At 41.3% G+C, this 26,666-nt stretch overlaps 1 protein-coding gene across 3 annotated transcripts in view; it reads right to left on the reverse strand.

The window, feature by feature from the left end:
* Positions 1 to 26,666, reverse strand: part of SH3D19 (SH3 domain containing 19) — an 80,042-nt gene that overhangs the window by 23,661 nt on the left and 29,715 nt on the right. For 2 of the 3 annotated variants that reach the window (XM_075288061.1, XM_075288068.1), the window contains exons 2-8: positions 15,904 to 15,943; positions 13,348 to 13,388; positions 11,974 to 12,016; positions 5,703 to 5,838; positions 4,784 to 4,976; positions 3,325 to 4,293; positions 419 to 526 (exon numbers count right to left, since the gene is read on the reverse strand). In XM_075288061.1, coding sequence (XP_075144162.1) covers positions 419 to 526; positions 3,325 to 4,293; positions 4,784 to 4,976; positions 5,703 to 5,838; positions 11,974 to 12,016; positions 13,348 to 13,388; positions 15,904 to 15,943 — 1,530 coding nt within the window. The remainder of the gene's footprint in view (positions 1 to 418; positions 527 to 3,324; positions 4,294 to 4,783; positions 4,977 to 5,702; positions 5,839 to 11,973; positions 12,017 to 13,347; positions 13,389 to 15,903; positions 15,944 to 26,666) is intronic. The other variant, XM_075288076.1, reaches the window with a different exon arrangement.

Consider the following 26,666-nt stretch of genomic DNA (forward strand, 5'->3'; position numbering starts at 1 on the left):
CATATAGGAGCAAACTTTGTTCCCTCAAAAAATTATTTTTCTTTTTCTTGCATTGGTATTGTATTTATTCCACAAAGCGCCGGAACACGAACATCCTATATCTATAGATATTATAGGTCAACTTTTCATTTCTGCTACTTCATGTCTGTGTTTTAGTAGGGTCACGATTTAAATAAAAATGCCTAATGTACCAAAGCAAAAACTGCAATGTTTCTTGCTAATTTGACATAGTCCATTTGTGACATTATAACTAGATTACTTTTTATATATCAATATGTTTACTACTATCTGCTATGTCCTGCGCTGTCATGTTAGTGGCAGGAGGATACAAAGTGACAGTCTCTAGAAGTGTGATAATAACCACATAATCATGATGTACGTGTTTGCAGGAGACAAAGAATCTTTGTGAAATTCTCACATTTGCCTAGTTTGCCAGAGATCCGGATGACTGTAGGCTTTCTTAACACGGTAGGAGGAGCTGGCTGCTCCTTCTCAGCCTCATCCTTGGAAAACAGCTGGAAGGGATCTGAGGAGAGAAAAACATTTTTCCTATGAATTTGGAATGTGGACATAACAAAGGCAAACACAGCAATGACATGATTCACTGCTCAATGTGCGGACATAGATGTTAAAGGGACAATAAAGGGAATTTTACAAAATTTACAAATACACTTTCATGGTAAGTCACTTAAATCTGAGACAACCTGTGTATGTCCATCATCCTTCTGTGCAGATTGTTGTATTTGACGCTTGCATATGTTTGTTTGCTGAGAACAGACATCATTCAAAATGTAATACTATAAAGTTAATGTAAAACTATGATGCTAAAAATTTTAAGACAGTCCTTTAATGTTAAAATGGCGCCCGTGGACATAAGTTAGTCATAGGCTATCCCACTGCCCGGACTGTGACTGTAAGCTATGAGTGAACCTGGGAGAATGAGTTTATTTCTCTGCAGCACCTAACTGGAGAAATGAAGCATTAGGCTTCAAACACACGCCAAAGTGCGTCTGATGATCCGTTCAGTTTAAAATAGACGGTCCTATCTTCCTTCAATTTCATTGGAACAGAACGAGTAGGAAGCCCCATAAAAGTAAGTACATAACTGAATGCACTTGGGTGTCACTCAGAGTGTCATTCAACTGCATTCCGCTGCAAAATCGGCCCCAAATTGGATGCACAATAGTTCATGTGCATGGTGTCTTAACAGTTCCTTCTGAAATCTATGGGGTGTCTGCATAATACATTCAAATGATTTGCTGATCACTAGGCATACGAGGGGGGACCCAAAAGTTTCCAGAATGAGGCTGCTGCGCGTGCAGTTTTCATAGTTTTTCTGCACCTAGTTATTTCTTCAACCACGCCTTCTCAGTCAGTGTGCCAAGCGGCGTTGATGCGGAAGGTTTGGTCTACCCGCAGTGAATTTTCTTGCAAGAGCTGTTTTGTCCAGCCGTCGTTTTTCTTCATGGAGAAGTTTTATGAGCAGCGTGCGGCTGTGAAGTTTTGCTTTCTGCTCATGGAAAAAAACATTGAAAACCGTTGAAATGTTGAAGACCGCTTACAAGGATGATGCTATGTGTCAAGCTCAAGTTTACTCGTGGTTCACCAGCTTTAAAAATGGTGAAATGTCAATTGATAATCAACCGCGTTCTGGACGTCCGTCAACTTTCCGAACGGACAAAAGTGTCTAAAAAAAATCAACGAGTTCGTCTGTGAAGATCGACGACGAACCATTGAGGAACTCAAAGAGTTATCTGGAGTGAGTTGGAGCTCAATTCAGTGCATTTTATCGGAGGATTTGGGCATGTCACGGGTCGCTGCAAAGTTTGTGCCGCGGCTCTTGACTGATCAACAGAAAGAGCGTCGCATCGAAACATGCTGTGCCATGAAAGAACATGCCGAAACCGACGGAGAATTTTTTTCTAAAGTTATTACGGGAGATGAGTCTTGGTGCTATGCTTACGACCCAGAAACCAAACAACAATCAAGCCACTAGAAGACGCCATCCTCGCCCCGCGCCAAAAAGGCTCGTCAAGTGAAGTCCAATGTGAAGACAATGGTCATTTGTTTTTTCCATGCAAAAGGGATTGTGCACTTGGAATTGGTTCCAACAGGTCAGACTGTCAACCAGGTTTTCTACTTGGGGGTTCTCAAGAGGTTGCGCAACAGTGTGCGGCGAAAAAGGCCCGAAATGTGGCAGTCTGGTGATTGGTTTTTCCACCACAACAATGCCCCAGTCCACACCGCCATCTCGGTGACCACTTCCATGGCAAGAAACGGCATGGCTGTCTTGCCCCACCCACCCTATTCACCTGATATGGCTCCCAGTGACTTTTTTTTTTATTCCCATGAATGAAGAGAAACCTCAAGGGGAAGCATTTCGCCAACGTGGAGGAGGTGAAGAGGAAAACGACGGAGGCGCTTGCAAAGTAGATGAGTTTAAAAAATGTTTTGAACAATGGCAGACGAGATTTGACAAGTGTATTGCTGCTAAAGAAGAGTACTTTGAAGGAGATTGAAGGAATTTTGTACAAAAAAAATACACGCTTCAAAAACAACTTTTCTGGGAACTTTTGGGTACCCCCTCGTATCTACATTGGGCAATGCTCGGGAACCAAAGCTTGTTCAGCCGATCACTGGATCATATAAAAGAGTCTTAAAGTTTAGCACTCTAAATCCCATGATCAGACAACCATGTTTAATAATTATTGGTAAGCTGGTATCTACATAATATACTCTACTTACACCCAAAACAACCACCCAATAAAACAAAAAATACAAATAATAAAACATTTCTGCATAGATAATTGGTCAGCCCTCCAATTGTTTAGCTATTGACACATGAAGTACATGTTAATACAGTCCCTAATTTATGGAACAAGTTTACAACAGGTGTTCTTTCTGTTACATGAAATATCTATGGATCAATGGTCCATTTAAAGTAGTTGCCCAAAAGACACATATCCCCTATGCACAAGATAGAGAATAAGTGTCAGATTGCTGATCGTCCAAACTCTTAGATACATACTCCTAGCGAAAGGTATGATCGGTTCTACATTCAATGCTATGGGTCTGCCAGGGCTGTAATGACGTTCCATTCAAAAGGAGGAGGCTTTAGGGGACTTTTGGTCCCTCTATTCTCCCGATTACTAGGGAAAACAGCGGTCAAACTCAAAGCAATCTGACACTTATTCCCTATCCACAGGAGAGGGGTTAAGTACCCTTTATGGGACAACCCCTTTAAGAGAAGATTTCAATCTAGTAGTGCATAGAAACAAATAAAATACCACCGAATATAAAGATTGAGCTGTTATCTATTCTTACCAACATTTGCCTTGGAATCACTAACTTCTGGACTGGGCAAAACTGGGGATAAAACATCGTCATCAAAGTTGATCAGGTCCAGGTCACCCACTGACTTGCTCTGCACTACTCTGGCTCCAGGTGTTTCCACGTTGTTAAATGCTTTGGCTTGAGAAGCTACAGAGAATTTTGGAGCTGGAACGAGGGGTTTGGCTCCTGTGGATACTGAAACAAGGCTGTCAGTTTGAATGGATTTCTTAGGCAGCAGAGGCCTGGGAGCAGGAACTGGTAGCTTTCTTTCAGACTCTTTACCGTTGCTTCCAGACGTCCCAAGTAGACCATCAGGGAACTCACTGCTGTTACTTTTTGAGAGATTCGGCTTTGGTTTCTTTGGCAAGTCTGGTTTGGTCACACCACTAGTATCTTGTAGACTTGATGGTACAAGCCCTTCTCTTGGTGTAAATTTTGGTTTGTTGTCTTTCCCAGGGTCCCATTCGCCAGATATTCTGTTGGAAATTGGTTTGGGAGCTAATATAGGCTTTGTGGTGACAGCACCCCTAGTGTTGATGGAACGTGGTGCAACTTCTGGTCTTTTAGGATGTTCCGAACTTTCACCTTGAGACTCAAAGGCTTTAATCCTTGACATAATACTGTTTTGGCTTCTTTCATGGCTCATATTGTTCATTTCAAATAAGTCCTCCAGAAAATTATCATCAAAACCAGAACAAGTCTGGCTGGAATGAAGTTCTCCTTCGGATGTACCCTGGAAGAAGATCTCACTGCTACCTTGATAAATACTTAGATTATTGTTTACAGGTTTAAGGTTAGATTTTGTCCTTGGCCTTGGCACTGGGTATCTGGTGACATTTGATTCTTCGTATCGGGTGCTAGTCCCAGCAGAATTACTGACTGCTATCTGGATGGCACTATCCTGAACATTGTTTGTCACAAAAGGTAGTGGCTGGCGTGGTCTCTCAGTTGTCCTTTGCACTATTAGTACATAAAAAGAATATTAAAAAAAAACATACAAGTACTTGACTACAGGTTACAATAAATTTTAGTTCAACCTTACTAACTAAGCCGAGATAAGACAAACACTTCTAGACAAATTCAATATACTATATCATACATGTAGAATTAAAACTATTTTGCTGCCTTACTACCATAATCTGAAAAGAGGTCACATTTATTCAATACATTTATTCAATACATACTTCAATTTAATAATACATAATAATACATTTTATTTATATAGCGCCAACATATTCCGCAGCACTGTACAATTTGTAGGGTTCAAATACAGACAAAAGATACATTAAAAGGAAATAGTCACTTTACACAATGGGACTGAGGGTCCTGCTCACAAGAGCTTACAATCTATGAGGTAGAGTGGGCAACACAACAGGTAGCAATTTGATAACAACTATGCTGTATCAGCATTTATAACATGCAAAGTTTCTTAGTAAACCATAAAACCTACCTGTGGCTGTAGCTTGATCACAGGTGACTGGCTGATGAATTACATTATTGCCTGGCCCCGTGTAATCATCCTCCAAGCTAAAGTCAGTTTGTGTGGCACATGTGGTTGTCCGCCTGGGTTCAACATTAGAATTGCTTGTGGTTACCTGCACTTGTGAGATTTCCTTAATTACCTGCTCATATGACGGGGGCTGCTGAAAACATACAAAAATGGTCAAATTCTGCTTTCGTGAAACATTCTAAAATATTTCATACTATATATCACTTTTATGTTTGTGAGTTGACTATACCTAAAAACACTCCATAGATAAAGAAGCATAATATCATACTAAGCGGCTCCAAGAAAATGGCCGCAGACATGCGTAGTCGTCTCTGTCCAAAGCCCGATGGCAGTGCCGACTGCATAGTCCTATAGAGAGGCGTTTTTAGGAGGAGAAATTTGAGTCAGTTTCCTGACCAAAAAACTCTGTGTGAATGCAGCCTTAGAAGACCAGCACCGGAAGAGGATGCAGCGAAGAGGCGTTCCAGAAGAAGATGAGGCAGTGCTGGAGATTTTCCAAGCAGCACCGGGAACGCCTCCAGCACTGCTTGACTGCAGGGGAACGCCCCAGTGTTGCAAGAAAAATCATTTGCATACTGAAGAAAACCGGGAATTATCTAAAACTGCGGCACGGAAGACGTCTAAAGGTAGGAGAAGAATAGCAAAATGGTCAGGAATAGGGCCTGCTCCACATTATGCAGCCCGAGTTCATGACCCCCACACAGTCCTGCGAAAAACACGGTTGTGTGCATGGATACTATACATCTGTAAGGATCTATAACTACATATAGTATATGATAAATATATATAGTCATGTACACAGGGCCTTAAGAATAGCATACAGACTGATGCATTGTTTTTTTTAAAAAGTAATGCGTACCTCTGGAGGATGGGAGTCACTAGGCCTCCACTGGGGTGGAGGTGGTGGAGGGAAACCTAAGCCACCAGGTGGGCCACCATGAAACCAAGATCCAGGACCAATAGGTTCAGCAGCAACAATGGTGATCTCAGGACGTCTGTTAACAGAAGAAATCGTTTGTGAAAAAATGCAGTAATATACCACACCACGCATATTTGTCTGTCAATGAAGCGCATAACCAACACAGGATTTGCAACCAGGCATATTATGAGTGAATCTTACAAAAGACAGACAAGACATGTTTATTCCTCTTACTGCTCCAGCAATGTCATATATAAACTACTAAAGAAATTATTGTCCCCTTATGCCATTGTGTTGAAATCAAGGTACTAGCTCTGGAATGGAAGTTTAAAGTTAAAGTTTAAAGGAGTTGTCCTGAAATTGAGATAATCTCTGTGGAAGTGAGGGAAGGTGTAAAATAGAAAAGAAAAAGGCTCATCAGCAACGAGGCCACTGATTTGTCTCAGTGGTCACGTGGGACTTAGACTTTTTTTTTTTTTTTCACCTCTCCCGGTCTCCAAAGGGTTTGGTCCAATTCCTGGACAACCCATGAAAGGGGTCTGTCACCAGCTCACTTGATATGAAACCAGATACAGCGAATTGTTGGGGGACATTATGCAGAGCACCATCACACTTTTAGGTAGTTAAATAGATGCAACATTTCCTTGAAACATCACTACTCCATACTCTGCTTTACATATCTGTGGATACTTACCATATGATCATTTAAATGTCTTGTACTTTATGAATATAAAATTTAAGAGAATTCATTCCTTGTGAGTGCAAAGTTCCATTCACTATGAACTCTTACATCTGCATCCAGAAGTCACTTGAATCTCTTTCTATATGATTATCCCCCTAGAATTTAGTGTTTCTAGTTTGATATTGAGTCTACTGGTGACAGATTCCCTTTCCTGAAAAAAAACCAAAAAAAAAACAAAAACACAACAGCAGTTCCTCCTTTTGTACTGAAGTCACATTAGCTGGTGTCCAGGAAGCTGCAAATAGGTAACTAATGGAATTACCATGCTGTTTATCTGTCCTTGTGCCTGCTGGTGATAAAAGTGGGAACACTGTAGAAATTATAGCGTATTAAGAAAAAATAAAAAGTGACCACAGTCACCATGGAAACATTATTTGTCGGCTGAAGATACAACACAGTAAATAAATATATTCAGACTAGCATCTTCCCGCGACATCGTCTGCGGGTTGGTGTTGGCGCTGAGTCTCTTATATTTAACCAATTGCTGTTGTGGATGATCAGCCTGCTCCCGTGTCTCTTGGCTCTGCTATATCGCTGAATATGCGCAGCATACTCAGTTGTACGTACATCTCTGCATATGGAGAGCGTCCTCAGCAGTGCTACAGCGCTGTCTAAGCTCTGCTACATCTGGCCATTTGGATTAGACGAGTGTTCTTATGTCAGTGTCTGAGCAGCTTCTGTGTTGGAAACGTCTGAACAGATGTTGCAGAAATTTGCCACAGTTCGATCAGCCTGCTCCCGCGTCTCGGCTTTGCTACATTGTTGCATATGCATAGGATACCCAGCTGTATGTACAGGTTTGCACATGGAGAGCCGTGCTACCGCACTGCCTAAACTCTGCTACATAGGTCAATTGTGATTACAGGGGGTTTGGTTATGTGACTGTCTGAACAGTTTCTGTGTTACAAAGGGCTGAACGGATGTTGCTGAAATGTGCCGAAGTTCTCCCCCCTCCCCCATCAGAGGCAGAACAACACATTCCCTGTAGTACTCACTGAAACTCTACACCTGATATAGTCCTCTTGCTCACACACAGCCTGCATGTTCTGTAGTTTCCTGATCTTCTATGAGACTCCATTTTCTTCAGCTTTCACACTGTCCAGCTTCATCCTATATAGCTTTGCCCACAAAATAGTGTGTAGCTCCGCTCACTGCCCAGCATGATCCTATCTGAGAATGGCTCAAGGACCTGTGATGACATCATCACAGGTCCTTTAGTGTTGTGTGAACCTAAATTCCTTCATTCCGGTCGTGTAGGGACATCATTTACCGGGATAAAAAGTAGCCTATGTTTTAATCGGGGTTCCTATTTATGTATGTGGCAAATTTCATGCAAATCCCTTCAGCCATTTTTGCATGATTGAGGAACAAACATCCAAACTCACAAACATCCATACTTTCACATTTATATAATCCTACGGTAGTAGGATTAGTAGGATAGGATGACAACCCAAAATTGCAAGTGTTCTCCTGAGGGTTGATTTTCTCAAAGATAATGGACTTTATACTATATCTGCATAGTAAAGAATTACTTGATTTGTCCAACAGTGGGAGATGCAAAAACATTTTGATGAGATAGTATCTCGCTGTAAACCTATGTTTTTGGTTTTTTTTTAATTTTATATATATATATATATATATATATATATATATATTTTTTATTGATTTTCTTTACATCCTGTATTGGGTCACAGGGGGTATAGCCAATGTGGCAATCACGTGTTCCCCCTTGTCAATACTACGTTAATTTAGGATTTCACCTTATTACTTTCCGTGTTTATGTTTCAGCTGGACCAGCTCTGGCTCGGAGTTTCCTCCATATTTGAAGTCCCTTTGCATATCAGGATTGCAAGGAGGCATTTCATTTTAGCCACCCATACAATTCTAGTGAGAAACTGGAAAACAGTGTTTTGTCTTCAAGTAAACTTCTAATAATATGGAACAACTGTTTGCCAGCAGCAAATAGGCAAACAATGGACGGTTTCAAGTGGTAACATAACACCAACAGCGCTACTCTATCTATATTAGGGATCAGCAATGGTTTGGCTTCTATGGGACTACACCTCCCACTATGCCCCATTCACTTGTATGGGTCAGAAGAGCAGAGCAAGTAGACATGCTGAGAGTTGTCATTGCACAACAGCTGGAATGCTAATATTGGCCTAGCCCGGTCTATTATACTAGCAACTATTTGCAATCCAGACACTCATTTTGTCTGCTTTAAGATTAAAATCTAACACAACACATATCTATTCACCAATTTTGCTACATAATTAGGACACCTGCTGAGTAGGACTTGTAGAAAATAAATGACAACCCCATACAGCTATAATAAGACCTATACTAGTTGTCACTGGGCTTTCCAAGAAATAGATAAGAGTATGTTCACATGGGGAATGTGGTGTTTATTCCTGCTCAATCGGGTCACAGAGTCTAATTATCAGGGGCTGATCACTAATGAAAGCTGCGGTGGAAAGCTAGAGGGTGGGAAACTGAAGAGGAATCTGGGGTGGAAATCTGCCTCAATGACTCCTCATTTTCCATGGTCTGAATGAGCCCTAATAGATAAAAAGGTTAAATCTATTACTTGCTCAACAGGATATGCATTACCAAATTCTGACTAAAATAAGTTAGCTGAATTCCTCGATTATGGTGGGAATGATCGACTATCAGGCATGTAGAATTTCAACATTCAATAACTTTGTTCTCCCTGGAGATAAGCTGCGGCAAGAGGTGGTCAAAATAATCATGTATGTGTATGGGAGAATTGGGGATCAGGCCCTTTTTTTGTTGAGACTTTTAGGTTTTCATTTGATTAGCAAAAATTGTCTTTAATTGAAAAACAGAGTCACATGATGTCTGTCAACCGTGACAATCAGGATTGACCCAACAGCCCTGTGTGGCATCACACTGAAGAAGTGAAAGGGACAGCAGAGGTGGACATTAAAACTCACAGTATGAATGCAGTCTCTTATCATAGAAAAAACTGAATAAAGGAAATGAAGAAAATGAAGCTGAAGATAAAAACAGAACATACTGTACAAACTGCATGCCAAATAATATGAGCAGGAATCTTTCACAGCATATGTCAACTAACATAACCGCTGGCCACAATGGTAACAAAAACATGCAGCCAGGCTGCATAATATGATAAGGTGTGACCAAAGACAAAAAAAAACCAAAAAAAAAACTTGCTGTTACGACAAAATACAGTCCATTAGGTGCCACCTCAACAGGGTATACCTGGCATACAACATGTCTATAACATTAGCATGTCTTGACTTTAAAAAAAAATAGAAAAGTAAAAGGTTCCTAGAAAATCATTACATTAGTCTGTGACCGTCCTGCTCGCATATTGTTGCTATAATTCACTGCAAACAATGGAAATCTTTCCCTCTACTCTTGGCTAGTAGATAAAAGTGTCCAAAAAACAAAAGAATAGTACACAGGGGAAACATTTAACACTTGCCATTGCTAATAAAGAGAAACAAGTCAGCAAAGCTCTGTGGAGTACTGCAGCGGAGTAGAACCTACAAACCACTAGGAATATTTTTGAAAGTTTTGGGTTTTTTTTAAGAAAAAAACAGGGTAATCATCTGAAAACACAACATGTCACTATGCGGAAAACAGTAAATATGTAAGGACAGGACAACCAATCACAGCACAGTGATATCCTTCAGCCGTGCTATGATTGGTTGTTACGGCCAACAAAGAGACAGTTTCATAAATCTCCCTCCTTCCTGCTTACAGATTAACCTGGAGTCTGCTAAGGATTGTGATTTATAGGAGTATCACTACAACCAAGCCAGAAGAGTCCACATGAGTCAGCACAAGGCATATTCCAAGCTGGAATGAAGTCATAGGTTTCCACTGCCAGACAAGTCTAAACTGTGCCATTATAGGAACACTCTATTTACTTCCACGGCTGTTACTGATGAATTGTGAAGCACAAAGAACATTACATCCCGTTATGTCTATAGCTTTCCATGACACGAGTACAAATTGCATAGTACTGAGACTTTTCTATCCCTGTAATTTCTGGCTCACTTTAATATATAATTAACTATAAAATATCACTTCTGACACATCCTTTACGTTATTGTAACCTGCTGCCATCTTTGTAGACAACCCTGCTTGCCCCTTCTTTAAAGACCAAAAAAAAAGAAAACCAAGCAAAGATTATTATAATAATATATTGTAACACATTTGATTTTAGGTTTCATCTGTCTACTTGTATAATGTCTATGTTAAAGGAGAGCCAACAGAGTGGGTTAAAGAAACGAAAAGCTTCATATAAAGTTCCTATAAAGTGCTAGGAAAATAAGATTTTGGAAAACCTTAAAGCAACACTCCAAGTTCTCCCTTACTACACAAAGCCAACAATACCCTTTACACACATGATAGTCCTGCCTACAGAAATTGTGTTCTTGCACACATGCCTTGGTGAAATGGTGCATATGTAACAGGGAGATAGTAGAAATGTGCTTCCAGGCTCCTTAGGTGCTTTTTTTTTTTCAAGCTCTTCCACCCTGACGTCTACTGTCAGATAGATGGCAGATTTGGCCATTACATATCTAATGTAAATGGCCAGCCCAAAGCTTATATGGTTAACAAGTTTGTACTTTATAAACATTCTTTATTTGCTATATTCAGTGAAAGAAATCAGCTCTCCATATATTCACCAGGGAAAATCATCTTTCCATGTCTTACAGAGTCTGTGATAGACTTGTTTTATACACAGCAGCCAATCTGGGGAAGCAAACAGGTAACCTTTGTCTATATGCATCTTTTTATATATCAAATGCTAATAGGGTTTCCAAAATACATGGCTATGGTGGTGTAAGATAAAATAAAAAATATGGAAGTGAAAGTCGCTTTCTCCAGGTCCTCTATTCGGGTAGCATGTGCTCCAGTCCCTCTGGTGTTGGGATTAGCTGGGTCGGAATGGAATCATGCGACCACTACACATCAATGGCCTCCACAGTCACATGTGCAGTAACAGTGACATCACTGCTGATCATTCACAAGTGTGACTGATAAGGACATTTATTGGCTGCAGAAGTCACATGAGCCTCAGCACCTCTAGCCTAGCACTGCAAGAAACGGGAATGTGCTGCTTCAACAAAAGACCAAGAGTAAGAGAACACAATCCCTTTTTAATTGTACGTCATTCCTGGCCTTTCCTTGGTTTTCAGTTTATTTAGGAATACTCCTTTAAACTTCTGGCTGGACAGTTACTTTAAGTTATAGACTTGGTGATTAAAATGACCCTTCTCCTTCGACACCAAGACAACAATCTGAATGTTTCCAAGATACCATCAGGGTAGTCCAAAGACAAAGCCATGGCATACAAGGGGCCAAACTGAAATTTTCTATACTAGATTTGTCAAAACAAATACCAATAAGGTCTCTGGAGAAATGAAACATGTCCGTGATTACATAAAACATAGGAAAATACATCAGTAATACCTTCGATCCCTTTGCTGTTCACTCTGTCCAGTTGTTCTGGATGCTGATAAAAAACATAAGTGGTATAATATGGTAAAAACAATCGTAAGTAAAAAGATATTTACAACAAAATGCAGAACACTAAAGAAAATTATGTATACAATATTTGTACAAATGAATATGCAAAGTAAAAAAGATTAAAATTTATGGTTGTATACAATACTTGCTCTTCATAGCAAAGACTGAAAGCAGCTATGACGAAATGTCTATTTGTAAGCTCAGTAAGAGCAGAGATTACAATGAATAAATGCTCTATAAACGACCTTAGATGAAAACTTCTCATAATTCGGGTTTATACCGTTTTTATTAAATAGGAGCACCACAATGGTAGCGGGTGTGCAAAATGTTTTTTGTACAAGAATCTAATCGAGAGTCAACATCATAGTCTGGCTGGACCCATGCAATTGTTTCCACTATAAAGTTTAACAATGGAGCAACCTGATGCACTGTGTGCCACTTTGTTAAAAACCAGCATAACTGCTGGTCTGTGGGGGTTCCAAGAGGGCAGGTTAGAAATATGACTCCCTATGAAAAGCAACCACATTAATCTACCGCCAGCACTGATCTAGTAGTTACATCTAACACACATAGTTTAGATTCACAAAAGCCTTTTCTGTCTCTCATTCTGTATGGAATCAAATATATCCCTTGTGATGGCTTATATTTTGTCCTCGATGGTCAGTATGAGCGAGAGAGAGTTAATGGAAAGAGAATAGTTAATGTCAGCATCCCTGATGGTCTAGTGTAGTAAGAGGGCTAATACCGGCATATCTCTGGTGATCTAGTGTAGTAATGGGGCTAACACCAGCATTCTTGGTGGTCTGGTGCAGTAAAGGGGTTAATTCCAGAACCATAGGTGGACTAGGTTATTTAATGCTTGGTGTCCAGTGGTTGCCTCTTCTTTCCTGGCTCCAGCCAGGTCTCTACTGACAACAAACTGAACTTAATATAGTCATTGCTTTCAGCGCACTCTTCTACATTTCTAATAGTAATCCATGTAAGGTACAGAAAAGAGAAGAATAGGAGGATGTGATATAGCAGTTACATTTCTGTCTGTAGCATTATGATTGGGCAAAGCACTTGTATATGGGTGGTCTGGTACAGAGCTCCAGTTAATTGGACAGAACGGGTGGCTTTGGCTTTATGTATAAATGAAATATCACTAACAAAAGCTTTAAGCAGATCTCAGAGAAATATTTTACATAGGGAAAGTGAGCGTCACTGTGTTTGTATAAGTTATGGAAATCCATTAACTACATACAGACACTGAGATTTAGCTTTGTGCTCACAAACATGGTTGTGAAAGACGTATGTGAGAAATAAAGTAGAACTTACTTCTCTTAATGACGGCTCTTATGGATGACAGAGGTCCTTGTCTGGAAAACAGAAGAAGAAGGGGTTACTCGAAGGAGAAAAAAAACATCTTGCAGGCTCCACAATAGCGGACTCTGCTGCACACTTTCCATTATAAAAGAAAGGGCTGTTCCAATATCTAAGGCCAATTTACTTTGTTTATTCCAGTGCTGTAAAGCAATCCCAGGATCCCGCCCTCTGTAATAGAAACCAGAATCATGACAGAGCCTCCGCTCCATAGGAAGTACGGTCGGTATTTTTCTTCCAGAAGGTAAGAAGTACCGAGATACAAGGAGATTTCATACACAGCTCTTGTACTTCGCGTGAACTACGGCGAAGTAGCAAGAGGAGGATTTTCTGTTTATCTGCCAGTGAACTTCAAGTCTCCAGATGAATGGTCCCTGGAGAGTCAGACAAGATTAAAAACACGTATGCACTCACAAAACAAGCTGCAACACTAAGCTACACGGCAGCAAGTCAAGTCGCTCACGGTTTCTCAGTAAAAAGCCTCATACCTTCCAACACGACTATCACACAGCTTTCTAGAGAAATGACTAGCAATTTGCACTAGTTATGCATTGTTGAGTCCCCTCATCTGCTGCAAGTCTAGACATTTGTCATTCAATAGTCTAACAAACATGGTTGACAATCTTTGTGGAAACTGTACTGGAGGCCTCTTTTGGTTGTCATCCAGCTCACTCAGTTGTTTGCTTCTCTCTCGACAAGATGCCCCCTTTATTGGGATTGGTATAGGACCTCGCTGTCTTGCATTTATAAATGGTATACATGGGAAACCCATTTATATTTTGTCTTTTCCAAGATTGTTCCCATACTCACAGCCAATTATGAGGGGGAAGGGAGGGATGTGGTTTGAACTGCTGGGACCCCGAATAGCAGCGGTTAATACTGAGCTGTTTAGTCTCTCTGTGTAATAATTCTGGCTAGCAGAGGTGACGACATTCTGTTTCCCAGATAAGTCTACAGATGACAAACCCTTCATGTATATTTTACATCTGCAGAGTAACCGTTCAAACAGCACAGTCAGGCTAAGATAAGATGTGGAGAAAAGGGATGAAGCTAGAACCGAAAATATCTCATAGCCACACGTGTTCTCAATTATAGTTTGCTTTAAAAAGTCAGCATATGCAGATTTTCCTGAAACTTGCTACGACACACCCAGATCCCCAGGCTTTTAGCATTACATCACTTCAGTGTTAGAGGGTGGACAAAATCATATAAAAGCCCGGACACTGTCACATCCAGATACTGGAGAAGATGCAACCAATAGCATCAGATGTTCTTATCATGTGCTAAGGTGTATCAGAAATCCTAAATAAAAGAGGTGCTCCTGGTGCAACTCTGTGGCCACTTCTACATTTTCCCAATACATATTTGTGGGGCTTAAAGAGGACCTTTCATCAGATCGGGCACAGGCAGTTCTATATACTGCTGGAAAGCTGACAGTGTGCTGGATTCAATGCACTATCGGCTTTCCCAATCTGTGCCCGGTGTAAAGCGCTATCGGTCCCGTAGCGCTTTACAGTCAGAAGGGCGTTTCTGACACTTAGCCAGGAACGTCCTTCTGCCCAGCAGCGCCTATCGCGCTGTGCTCTAAGACTAGGGAGGAACTCCCCCCTCCCCTCTTGATAATACTCGTGTATGGACAAGCTGTGTGAGCAGAGGGAGGGGGCGTTCCTCCCCGCTCACACTCTACAGCGCGATAGGCGCTGCTGGGCAGAAGGACGTACCTGACTGACTGTCAGAAACACCCTTCTGACACTAAAGCCCTAAGGTACCGGGACTGATAGCGCTTTACACCGGGCACAGATCGGGAAAGCCGATAGTGCGGTGAATTCAGCACACTGTCAGCTTTCCAGCAGTATATAAAACTGTCTGTGCCCGATCTGATGAAAGGTCCTCTTTAATAAATAAGGTGTTTTGTTTAGATATAATGGGGGGGGGGGGGATTTATTACCCTCCTATCCTAGTATTGTGGCGTGAAAAACTTGCAAACTTTGGGTTTGAAACTTTTTAAACACCAGTTGCGACAAAAATTTTTGCCATTGGTGGTTTCATAACATCCTCGCAATTTTGTGGGAAGGGAGTTTGCTGGGGAAGGGGCCATCATCCCCAATCAGGTTTATCATTTAAGCCAGAAAACTGGTGTTCTTGAAGCCTGAAATCGCTGCCTTAGATTTCAGTGCAGGCGAATCGGCCACTGGCATGTACCTCCTCATAAATCAGGTGCAACCTCTGCTGCAGTAGTAGATATGAAAACTGCTCTTCATAAATCTCACCACTATTTCTCAATATAAATATGAAAACCAAAAAACAGTATTGGTCACGATTAGTCATAAAGGGGTAGTGCCATTAACTAAAACGATATATATCTTTTGAAGTTTTCACTTAAGAAAAAAAAAAAAATACAAAAGCACCAGTCTTCAATAAATAAAATTTGCAGAATAGAAGCACTGATGAGTTTTGCAATTATAAATCACATATTGTACATACAGTAATATAGTCTGAATTAGCACTTACCCAGGAAAACGGTGTTCTGGCTTATTCCTTTCTGGACGTTCTGTTAAAAAAAATAATAATTACATTTAAAAAAGAAAGTAAAATTTGAATGCAAACAAAAAAAACAAAAAACAAACACACCCCCATTAAGAAAAAGGACGCTTGTTGCCACAGTCAAGTGTTCAAGGGTTTATTAGCTAGAGAAGAGGGGTGCGGACGTAGCAATGACTACCAGGCCCAAGAGCTTCAGGGGGTCCAAAGGCCTCTCTATAGCATAAGCCGACACCAGGATTACAGATAGCACATGGTAAGTGGTGTTTCATTACATATTATAAGGGTAACTATATACATCACATCTATTAGTAAAAGTCATTCTTTCTTTGATGATCACTGTGCACAAATAAGGACTCGAAATATGAGCCATGTAATGCTGACAATGCACAGACAAGAAGTCCCATCCTTCCCAGCAATTGAATCGTTTTCAAGTTCACGGAAAGTTGCACAATCACATTTTTGTGAGTTATTTTTACTTCACTACCCTTTTGAAAATACTTTTTTGCAATACACATAAGATACGGATAAACACTGCACATGGGGGGAGAGGGGAGCAAAAATAAAACCCGGTTACACTGGGCATGTCACTGAGTTAGCAGATTCATATATAGTTTTATGGGAAAAGGTTTAGTACAACTTCTAGAACTGAATCTCTTCCCACAAAACTATATACAAATCTGCTCAGCTCCTCCTGCTCTATAAGGGCTAGTTCACACGGAGTTACATGAATTCCGCGTGTACACATTCTGTCGCGGATGCCGGTGCAAACCTGTCATGGCATTCCGCTCTGGATTAGGCCCAAATGAATGGACCTAATCGGGAGGGAGCCTCGTGCCGCAGACACCATGGCCGATTCAGCCGCGGAAAGATAGGGCAGCTTGCTACTTTTTTCCACTACTAGCTAGCAGAAAAAAGAAGCAAGCGGCTCCCCCTAAGAGTCAATGGGAGTCACTTTTGGCAGCAGATTTATTTATTTTTTTAATGTAGATTGTGAGCCCCATATAGGGATCACAATGTACTTTTTTTTTCCTATCAGTATGTCTTTGTAGAATGGGAGGAAATCCACGCAAACATGGGGAGAACAGACAAACTCCTTGCAGATGTTATTCCTGGCAGGATTCGAACCCAGGACTCCAGTGCTGCAAGGCTGCAGTGCTAACCACTGAGCTACTGCGTTGCCCCAATTTTTGGCAGCAGATTTTAAGGTGGATTCCATGTCAAAATCTGCTGCCAACTTCCTTCGTGTGAACTAGCCCTAAAAATGCTGCTTGCCCACAGGTTCTCTTTAATTCCTTCCATATTTAAAGATGGTTGGGCTCTGTCTCATTGTATTTGCCAAGATACTGCTAAAAAAAAAAATAGAATAGAATGAAGTCGGTATTCCTCCAACGGAACACAAGAAACAAGATTTTAACACAACCCTATAAAGTTATAGAATCACAAAACACACAGAGACTAGATGTATAATTTACCCAGCAGTATGTTTTTGGAAGGAAGTCTGGGGGAAACCCACAGAAATGGATATAATCAACCAAATATAGGATCAAGGCAATGGCTTCGCAAAATTAAATCCGAAAGTGAGGACACTTGGTCAATCTAGCACATGTGTATTCCTGGATCAGTCGCTTGCTCCTCCATATAGGTTACATTGTTTCCTTGAGACGATAATTACCAGAGAACTACTAGATAGACACAGAATGCAGCATAAAAATCTACAATTACACATGTGGGAAGCCATTGTTGTATTACAGCAAATATACAAACAGGGTGGAAGAAAATTCAACCAGCTAAATGGATTACAAGTCTACATGCAGCATGCCATATTTATTATTACATGAGTGGTATATTGTACAATGAGGGTAAGGTACGTGCACCTCCATAACATTAGTATTCTGAAGATACACAATTATAGACACAGTATTCACATCACATACAGATATATATATATATATATATATATATATATATATATATATATATATATTATATATCCTATTTAATATTATAAATGTGAAATGTTTGTGAGTTTGTGACTTTGGATGTTCGGATGTTTAGCAGTCAATCACGCAAAACCCGCACCACCGATCTGGCTGAAATTTTCCACAAACATAGTTAATACACAAGATTGCGCAATAGGCTACTTTTGAACACAATAACCCACATACATTTTCCACACGAACCCCTCAAAAAAACAAACTGACATCACCATTTCTGCAATCTCACACACTTTGGACCATAGCAAGCCCCTAAACTTCACATTACCCCCTACAGCCTAGCCCCTAACGCCACACATTCACATTCACATATACTTTCCCACTTTCACCCTCACCTTCACCATCCTGCAGGAGACTACCTCTGTCACTCTCCGGACCAGCCATGTTTGCCCACCCCCACCGCTGGGAGGATCCGTGGCACCGCCCACCACACTCCTCCACTAGCTTCACAGGAGCATGCGCACTTTGCACACAAACAACGTGTTACTAGCACGCCACCATTTTGCGCCTCCACCTTAGGCCGCAGCACAAAAAATCCTGCCTCCAGCCCGCAACGGTACCCGACACCGCTATCACCTCCCTGCTGTTTCCTCTGCACGATCCATCCACCAGCCCGACACTGGTAAGTTCACGTACCACTCTAACACTGCCAGGACCTCTGCCCTCTCTACTCTGCTGTGCCAACACCTGACGCTCCATAATAACCTTACCCCTCTCCCTCAGTGCCCTATCCTTCCACTTGTCCTCCGCAAACACACCTCACAGTCACTTGCACCTCACTTCACCCCTCTTGCTACGGCCCATGCCACTGATGTTCCTATGGCAACCGGCCGCCATAGCCAACGCTTCCTTGCACACCACCGCTCACACTGCCTCTGCTCTCGGCCGCCATACCCCCTTGTACTATGCCGCATGCCGGCACTTTCCGTCTGCCAGGTGGCCGGTAGCTGTATGCCCGCCATAGCCCTTCCCTTACACAATCACGCATACACTGTGCTACCCCCGTCATGTCTCCGGTTCCTGCCAACTTTGCGTCCTCCGCCGCCTTCTCTTACCTGTCCCGCGGCTCCCGTCTGTCCCTCGCTGAGTGGAGGCATCCTCCTGCTCATCTCCGCCGCCTACACTGGGCTAGGCTGCCGCCGCGAAGGTTCCTATAGCAGCCGCTAGCTCTCCCACACCGCTCAGTGTGTCCAGGCTGCTGCAGGCTATGCTACGTAGCCTGCAATAGCACTGGCACGCTTATGCAATACATAGCAATATATTACGATTGCAATGCATTGCATTGTTCAGGACACCCCTGCTGGTGTACAACGGTATTGTTTTGCAAGCTGCTGGATGCAGCCTGCAAACCTCATTAGCATTAAAATAAAAAAATACAAAAAAATAAACAATACTGTGAAATACACACATTACCTATCTCCGCCGCCGAAATCCCCCACTCTACTAACTGAACTAAACATTACGCCTGCATACACTCACACTATTAGGCAATGCATTGCAATACATTACTATTGCAATGCATTGCATTATTCAGCGCACCCCCTGCTCTCCTTCACACCCACTAAACGCCCACATTCACACGGCGTAACGCGGCGCTCATTTGGTGCGTTTGCGCCGCGCTATTTACGGTGTGCATTTACGGTCGCGTGTACGTGGCGTTAACGCGCGTAAACCCGATCATAAAATTTCACCCGCGACTCGATTTACACACTTCTACAATCACCGCAGACGAAGTCGCGGGTAGCAGCTAGTATATATATATATATATATATATATATATAATATATATAGTTTTATTTGCGCACACAAGTGCTATATGTGGGTGTGCATGGTGCAATGGACCCAAATGGTTTAGCCAAAATTTGGTAAAGTAATCCATCTTCAGTTAAATTTGCGTTTATAATCATTTATAGGGTAAGTACAGATGTGGCAGATAATTTACATCAATAACTTTGCTGTGTTATATGTCGATTTTACTCCAGAGGTTACACTATGTCTAGCAAAGTGTGAAATCCATGGTGGCATGCTCATACTTAAATGCAAAAGCTTTATGTTACCAGCAAGTCAGATCTTAAAAACTCTGACCACATATACAGTCCTATGAAAAAGTTTGGGCACCCCTATTAATCTTAATCATTTTTTGTTCTAAATATTTTGGTGTTTGCAACTTCAGTTTGATATATCTAATAACTGATGGACACATTAAGGGTGCATTCACACTACGTAACGCCGGGCGTGTATGAGAGCCGTACACGCCGGCATTACGGCAGACTGCCGAACACTTCCCATTCACTTCAATGGGAGCGCTCGTAACAGCGGCGTTTACGAGCGCTCCCATTGAAGTGAATGGGAAGTGTTCGGCAGTCTGCCGTAATGCCGGCGTGTACGGCTCTCATACACGCCCGGCGTTACGTAGTCTGAATGCACCCTAATATTTCAGGATTGAAATGAGGTTTATTGTACTAACAGAAAATGTGCAATATGCATTAAACCAAAACTTGACCGGTGCAAAAGTATGGGCACCCTTATCATTTTATTGATTTGAATTCCCCTAACTACTTTTTACTGACTTACTGAAGCACAAAATTGGTTTTGTAACCTCAGTGAGCTTTGAACTTCATAGCCAGATGTATCCAATCATAAGAAAAGGTATTTAAGGTGGCCAATTGCAAGTTGATGTCCTATTTGAATCTCCTCTGAAGAGTGGCATCATGGGCTACTCAAAACAACTCTCAAATGATCTGAAAACAAAGATTGTTCAACATAGTTGTTCAGGGGAAGGATACAAAACGTTGTCTCAGAGATTTAACCTGTCAGTTACCACTGTGAGGAACATAGTAAGGAAATGGAAGACCACAGGGACAGTTCTTGTTAAGCCCAGAAGTGGCAGGCCAAGAAAAATATCAGAAAGGCAGAGAAGAAGAATGGTGAGAACAGTCAAGGACAATCCACAGACCACCTCCAAAGAGCTGCAGCATCATCTTGCTGCAGATGGTGTCACTGTGCATCGGTCAACTATACAGCGCACTTTGCACAAATAGAAGCTGTATGGGAGAGTGATGAGAAAGAAGCCGTTTCTGCACGTACGCCACAAATAGAGTTGCCTGAGGTATGAAAAAGCACATTTGGACAAGGCAGCTTCATTTTGGAAACAAAAATTGAGTTGTTTGGTTATAAAAAAAAAAGGCGTTATGCATGGCGTCCAAAAAGAAACAGCATTCCAAGAAAAACACATGCTACCCACTGTAAAATTTGGTGGAGGTTCCATCATGCTTTGGGGCTGTGTGGCCAATGCCGGCATCGGGAATCTTGTTAAAGTTGAGAGTCGCATGGATTCCACTCAGTATCAGCAGATTCTTGAGAATAATGTTCAAGAATCAGTGACGAAGTTGAAGTTACGCCGGGGATGGATATTTCAGCAAGACAATGATCCAAAACACCGCTCCAAATCCTCAGGCATTCATGCAGAGGAACAATTACAATGTTCTGGAATGGCCATCCCAGTCCCCAGACCTGAATATCATTGAACATCTGTGGGATGATTTGAAGCGGGCTGTCCATGCTCGGCGACCATCTAACTTAACTGAACTTGAATTGTTTGTCCAAAATACCTTTATCCAGGATCCAGGAACTGATTAAAAGCTACAGGAAGCGACTAGAGGCTGTTATCTTTGCAAAAGGAGGATCTACTAAATATTAATGTCACTTTTCTGTTGAGGTGCCCATACTTTTGCACCGGTCAAATTTTGGTTTAATGCATATTGCACATTTTCTGTTAGTACAATAAACCTCATTTCAATCCTGAAATATTACTGTGTCCATCAGTTATTAGATATATCAAACTGAAATGGCTGTTATAAACACCAAAATATTTAGAACTAAAAATGATTAAGATTAATAGGGGTGCCCAAACTTTTTCATAGGACTGTATAAGGCTTTAACTTGAAAAATAAATTCCACATTAGCTGGACAATAAATGTAGATTGAAGTCCAAGGTCATTGGCCACAAGTCCGGTCAGGGGGCGTTCACACTTGCGCCTGTGTCCGCCTTGTGTCATTCCGCTGGGTTTCCGTCCTCAGCCCTGCTGAAACTGGACAGGAGACAGCTTCCAAGCAGTCCGCTTTAAAACCCATTCAATTCAACATGCAGGACTTTGTGTCTGTGCAAAAAAACAAACAAACAAACAAACAAAAGGGTTTCCAGGCGGAGGGGCCACATACGGACACCAGCAGTCCCCTTTAAAAATTCATTCAAATGAGTGGATTTTAAAGCTGATCGCCGGCAAGCCGCCCCCTGTCCAGTTTCCATGGAGTTTATGTCGGAAATCATGGGGTGGACAGTGGCGGTAGTGTGAACCCAGCCTAACATTTTTTTCAACTCAAGTTAACAAACAGTTTCAAAACTGTAGCTGGGCTATCCTTCAGAAGGCTTCCAACTGCAAAGGGAACAGGTCAGCTGCTGCAATCTCAACATGCAGGAGCCTCCCTGCAACAGAAAATGTATGGTGCCGGTGCGGACTTTTTATGGGGAATCCTAGCCTCCAATACCTGTGATCAGAGTACACTAGTACACAGAGTACTGTACATTACAGTAGAGGCCCAATAGCTATGGAAGACGCTCTGTATTTTTAAAGACCCAGCATCCACTGCACTATTATGGCGGATGTCAGGAAGGGGTTAAAGAGTCACTAACAATTCTATGTTATTTCATAGAGCATGGGGTTCTGCACCACAATATAATGTACTTTAATTAAACATGTAGCTGCTTTCCGCTTGAAAACTAAAGTTCCTGCCATTAGCTAATGGGAGTCCCATAGCTCTCTGCCTGAATGGAGCAATGGAGCAATGGAGATGCATGCCATTGTGCTTTATTGAAGTCTTCAAGATTACCAGAGATACTAGAGTAACAGTTTTCGGCTACCTCCAGCAGTCACAGAGCCTTGAATGAGGCACAATGGACATTTGCACCCACTGCAAATCTACGAGGGGCAAGGGTGTGAATCTGAGTGTAGTATCAAGTCTCCTTCAGATATACATTATTATATATCTGAATATATAATATAATTGGGATTTTCCATAGGTTTCTATACACCACCATGCAGCCAAGGACCCAATAATAATTACATATAAATATACAAAGGGGTTGTTTTGTTAAGAAAACTCAATTTCTGAGCTAACAGAACAGGGATCTCCTATTCAAGATCCTATTTACTTGGCAAAAGTAGAGTGTGGTTACAAAGTGTGTCTTTTGCTCTGGAGGATCAGTTTGTTCTGTCCTGCCTTGTATTATACAGATAACCCATTGATTTGAATAGCTGATGTGCAATGCATCATTTTTCTTGTGGTGGCCCTATAGTGACACAGAACACATATAAGGGGGACCCTGCTAACAAGTATTGTTTAAAGAGAAGAACCTCTTTAAATGCAGTCACTGTACCTTCTACATTGATTTTTTTTTTGCATTTTCCTGCAGTATAAATTTCTTAAAATAATATTAACCTAATGCTTTTTTTGTTGAACCTTCATTATAACAGGAAGTCCAAAAGTCATGCTTCAACAATACATCTTATATACATTATTTACTTGGATGTGGCTCTGACTGTTCCGTACATACCACAGATTTCCCAACAGTCAATGGGTTAATAATCATGATTTCTTTGGTTTTTAGAATAGCAAAGCTTGCATGAAGAAATATCATGCAGCAGCCAGCCATGCTGACTATTTTTGACACTACAGTCCACCAGAGAGCTTTTTGGCTGGCACAAGACCCATACATCACACCACTGAATGGATTAATGAAAACAAAAGCGGCAGTCTAGAACAAAAAGGCAGCTGAACTGATCTGCAGGGATCTCATTGAAAAGCTACAACAGCATTAGCACTCAGAGGCCACTTGTTGTTTCGGACGATGTTAGCCAACCCGTGCAAAACCTGGTTATTCCATAGCCGGCTGCCTGTTAGTGACACCTCCATTGAGAATCAGTACAATGACGTACACAGGCCACCGTCATAGATGCTGAATAGCGATGAGTTCTTTGCTTTGCCATTTACAGAAACAGGTAAAATTAGGGTCATCCACAAACCGTGCAACAAAAACTCATCATCTGTATATCAAGATCTCCAAGATCTGAAGAAATGCCAAGATGAAATTAAGTAACACATGTTCCAAACTACATCAGTGGGAAAATATGCGTATACTGTAATGAGGCTGTCAAGATGGATCCCAGTCATTTCTATGGGATTTAAACAGATGCCAAAAGCTTCAGTCTTTATCAGATCAGTTTTGATATATTTTACTTTTTTACTTCGGCCACTTGATAAACTGAACAAGCTTATAAGAAGTTGCTCTGTCAGCTGCAAAACAAAAAAGGAGCAAAAAAATAACCCATAACATAAAGTCAGCCGAAGTCATCTATCATTTTTTGCTAGATTCCAAGAGAATGTGGAAAGTGCCATCATGGTACCCCTAATATTTAATAGTATGAATACATACCATATATGCTTTGTTACTCTGGAATATGGAATAGTACTATTTACATAGCTTTTCAGTGAGAGGTGTCATTCCTGTTCCTATGCAGTGTGCATAAGATAATGTGGTGATAAAGCTAGTGATATGTGCAACAGGGGTCATATACAGCGACCCTCTTCATGCCAATAACTGAGTGGATACAAAAGGAATGGGAAATATACAGGAAGGATTTATCCTCTTACTTTCTGCTTAATCCACTTCTGGCTTTGGCCCAAAAAAATGCAGCAAAATCTGCAACAACAAAAAAAGCTGCGTTTCTGCAACGTGGGGCTTCAGTCTTAAATAGAGTTTTTGTTATAATGGAGATTAAACTACTTGGACCACCTATTACCATGCAATTTTAGTTTTATCCAAAAAGGACAAAAGTTTAATGCTTGTATTCTGGAATGCTGAAGGCCAAAACATAAGAGGAGTTCTATAGTGCAAGGTACTCCGATTCTGATATATCGGTCTGTAGATCAATATACCAATTTCAGGATCATCTAGGCGTTTACTTTGCAAATGTGAAATGGAGTGATTTTTACTACGCAGGTCCATCATGAATCCCATGGTTTAAAATCAGAAATCTCAAGTTTAAGATGCATGCAATTGTTCTACAATGCTTTTGTGACTTTAAGACGCTCTATTCCCAGGGTAGAGAGTAAGTGTCATATTGCTGGGATACCCAGTGCTCAGATCGGGAGAATGGGGAACCTAAGTGCTTGCAGCGCTCCATTCACTTCTATGAGGCTTCTGGAATATTACAGTCCCATAACAGTGAATGGAGCACTGGTCACACAAATCCACTGACTCTTCACTCACAGAAAAATTGCAGGGAGACTGTAATAGCACACCCCCTTTAATAAGGCTGATTTACAGTCCAAGTGTCAGGCTAAGAAGCACTGCTAGACTATGTAAAGTGCCTATCTACCTTCATTCACAGCTGTATAAAACAGGCTGATGCAAAGTACACTGGAAGGAATGACCACTGTGGTCCTTTCTCCCCCATTCAATTGCATTAATGATATGCAGCACATCCATGTTTACACTGGGCAATGAGCTGACAATAATCTTGTGTTTGCAATGCTGTATATATAAAATGTAGCCAGTAAACAAACAAGCGCTTGCTCAATTCTCAAGAGCACATTTGAGGAGGCCAGTTATCATGAATGAGTGTTCATATTGCTCCTGATAAGTGTCCCCCCCCTGACTTGAGAAGTTGCATAAACATTGATGTTCATCTTCACCATGTGCACATGTTTTTGCAATAGGAAAAAAAGAGATAAGTGACTGTCAGACAACTTTGGCACTGCTTATCTTATGGGGAAAAATGGAGTCAGGCTGGTTGAATTCCAAACTCTTGGATTCTTGCTTCTCCTGTCAGGGAGGTTCTTCAGCCAGTGCCACTTAGATCAGACCATTAAGAGATTGTGATCAGTAGATTCCAGCAATTTCACATCTATTTCCAGCTTTAAAAATAGCTTTGAACCCTTTGCCAGACTAATTACAACATTTTTCTCATCTTTTGCAAAATTCCCTAATGGTTGCATAGCAGTCATATGGCACATTGCAAATTTACACAACCATAACACACCTACCAGAATTACAGACAAAAATCTAACCACAGACTCGCATGGGTCTAATGCTCAGAATTTACAACAACAATCCTACAAGGCTGCTAATCTGGCTCATTAGACCTGCAGCATGGGTGGGATTTGCAACTGTAAAATGGGTGTCGATACTATTGCCCAAGTCTAGTACATGTAGTCATGTCTGGTCCCTATTCATTCATGGCCAGCGTGTGACTGTGCTGTGGCCAGGAACCCTGTGTGGCAGCACCCTAGGAAGAACCAATGCAATACAACATGAAAACAGCACCTTAAGGATTTTAGATGTCCACTATGAGCATGTACACTCATATAGAAGAATTGAAAACAATGAGGATTCCATACAAATCTAAGAGAGGAATACAATTATGATATGCTTAGATGAATGATATGTTATAGAAGCAAGGCGTTCTGGGAGAATACTTCCATAGCTCAGATACATGGCGTCCAATGGAGCATCATATGGCAGCACAAGCAGTTCCTATAGCTTTGCAGTATTGATTATTACTATCACTCCAAAGTAGAGATATATACGTGCTCAGATTTCCCTGGTCTACAAATGCAGTGTATTTGACAAACACAAATCCTTCATTGTAACAAACCTATAATACCCAGGAATAT

Source organism: Leptodactylus fuscus, chromosome 1 (assembly GCF_031893055.1).
Source record: "Leptodactylus fuscus isolate aLepFus1 chromosome 1, aLepFus1.hap2, whole genome shotgun sequence".
NCBI lineage: Eukaryota > Metazoa > Chordata > Amphibia > Anura > Leptodactylidae > Leptodactylus > Leptodactylus fuscus.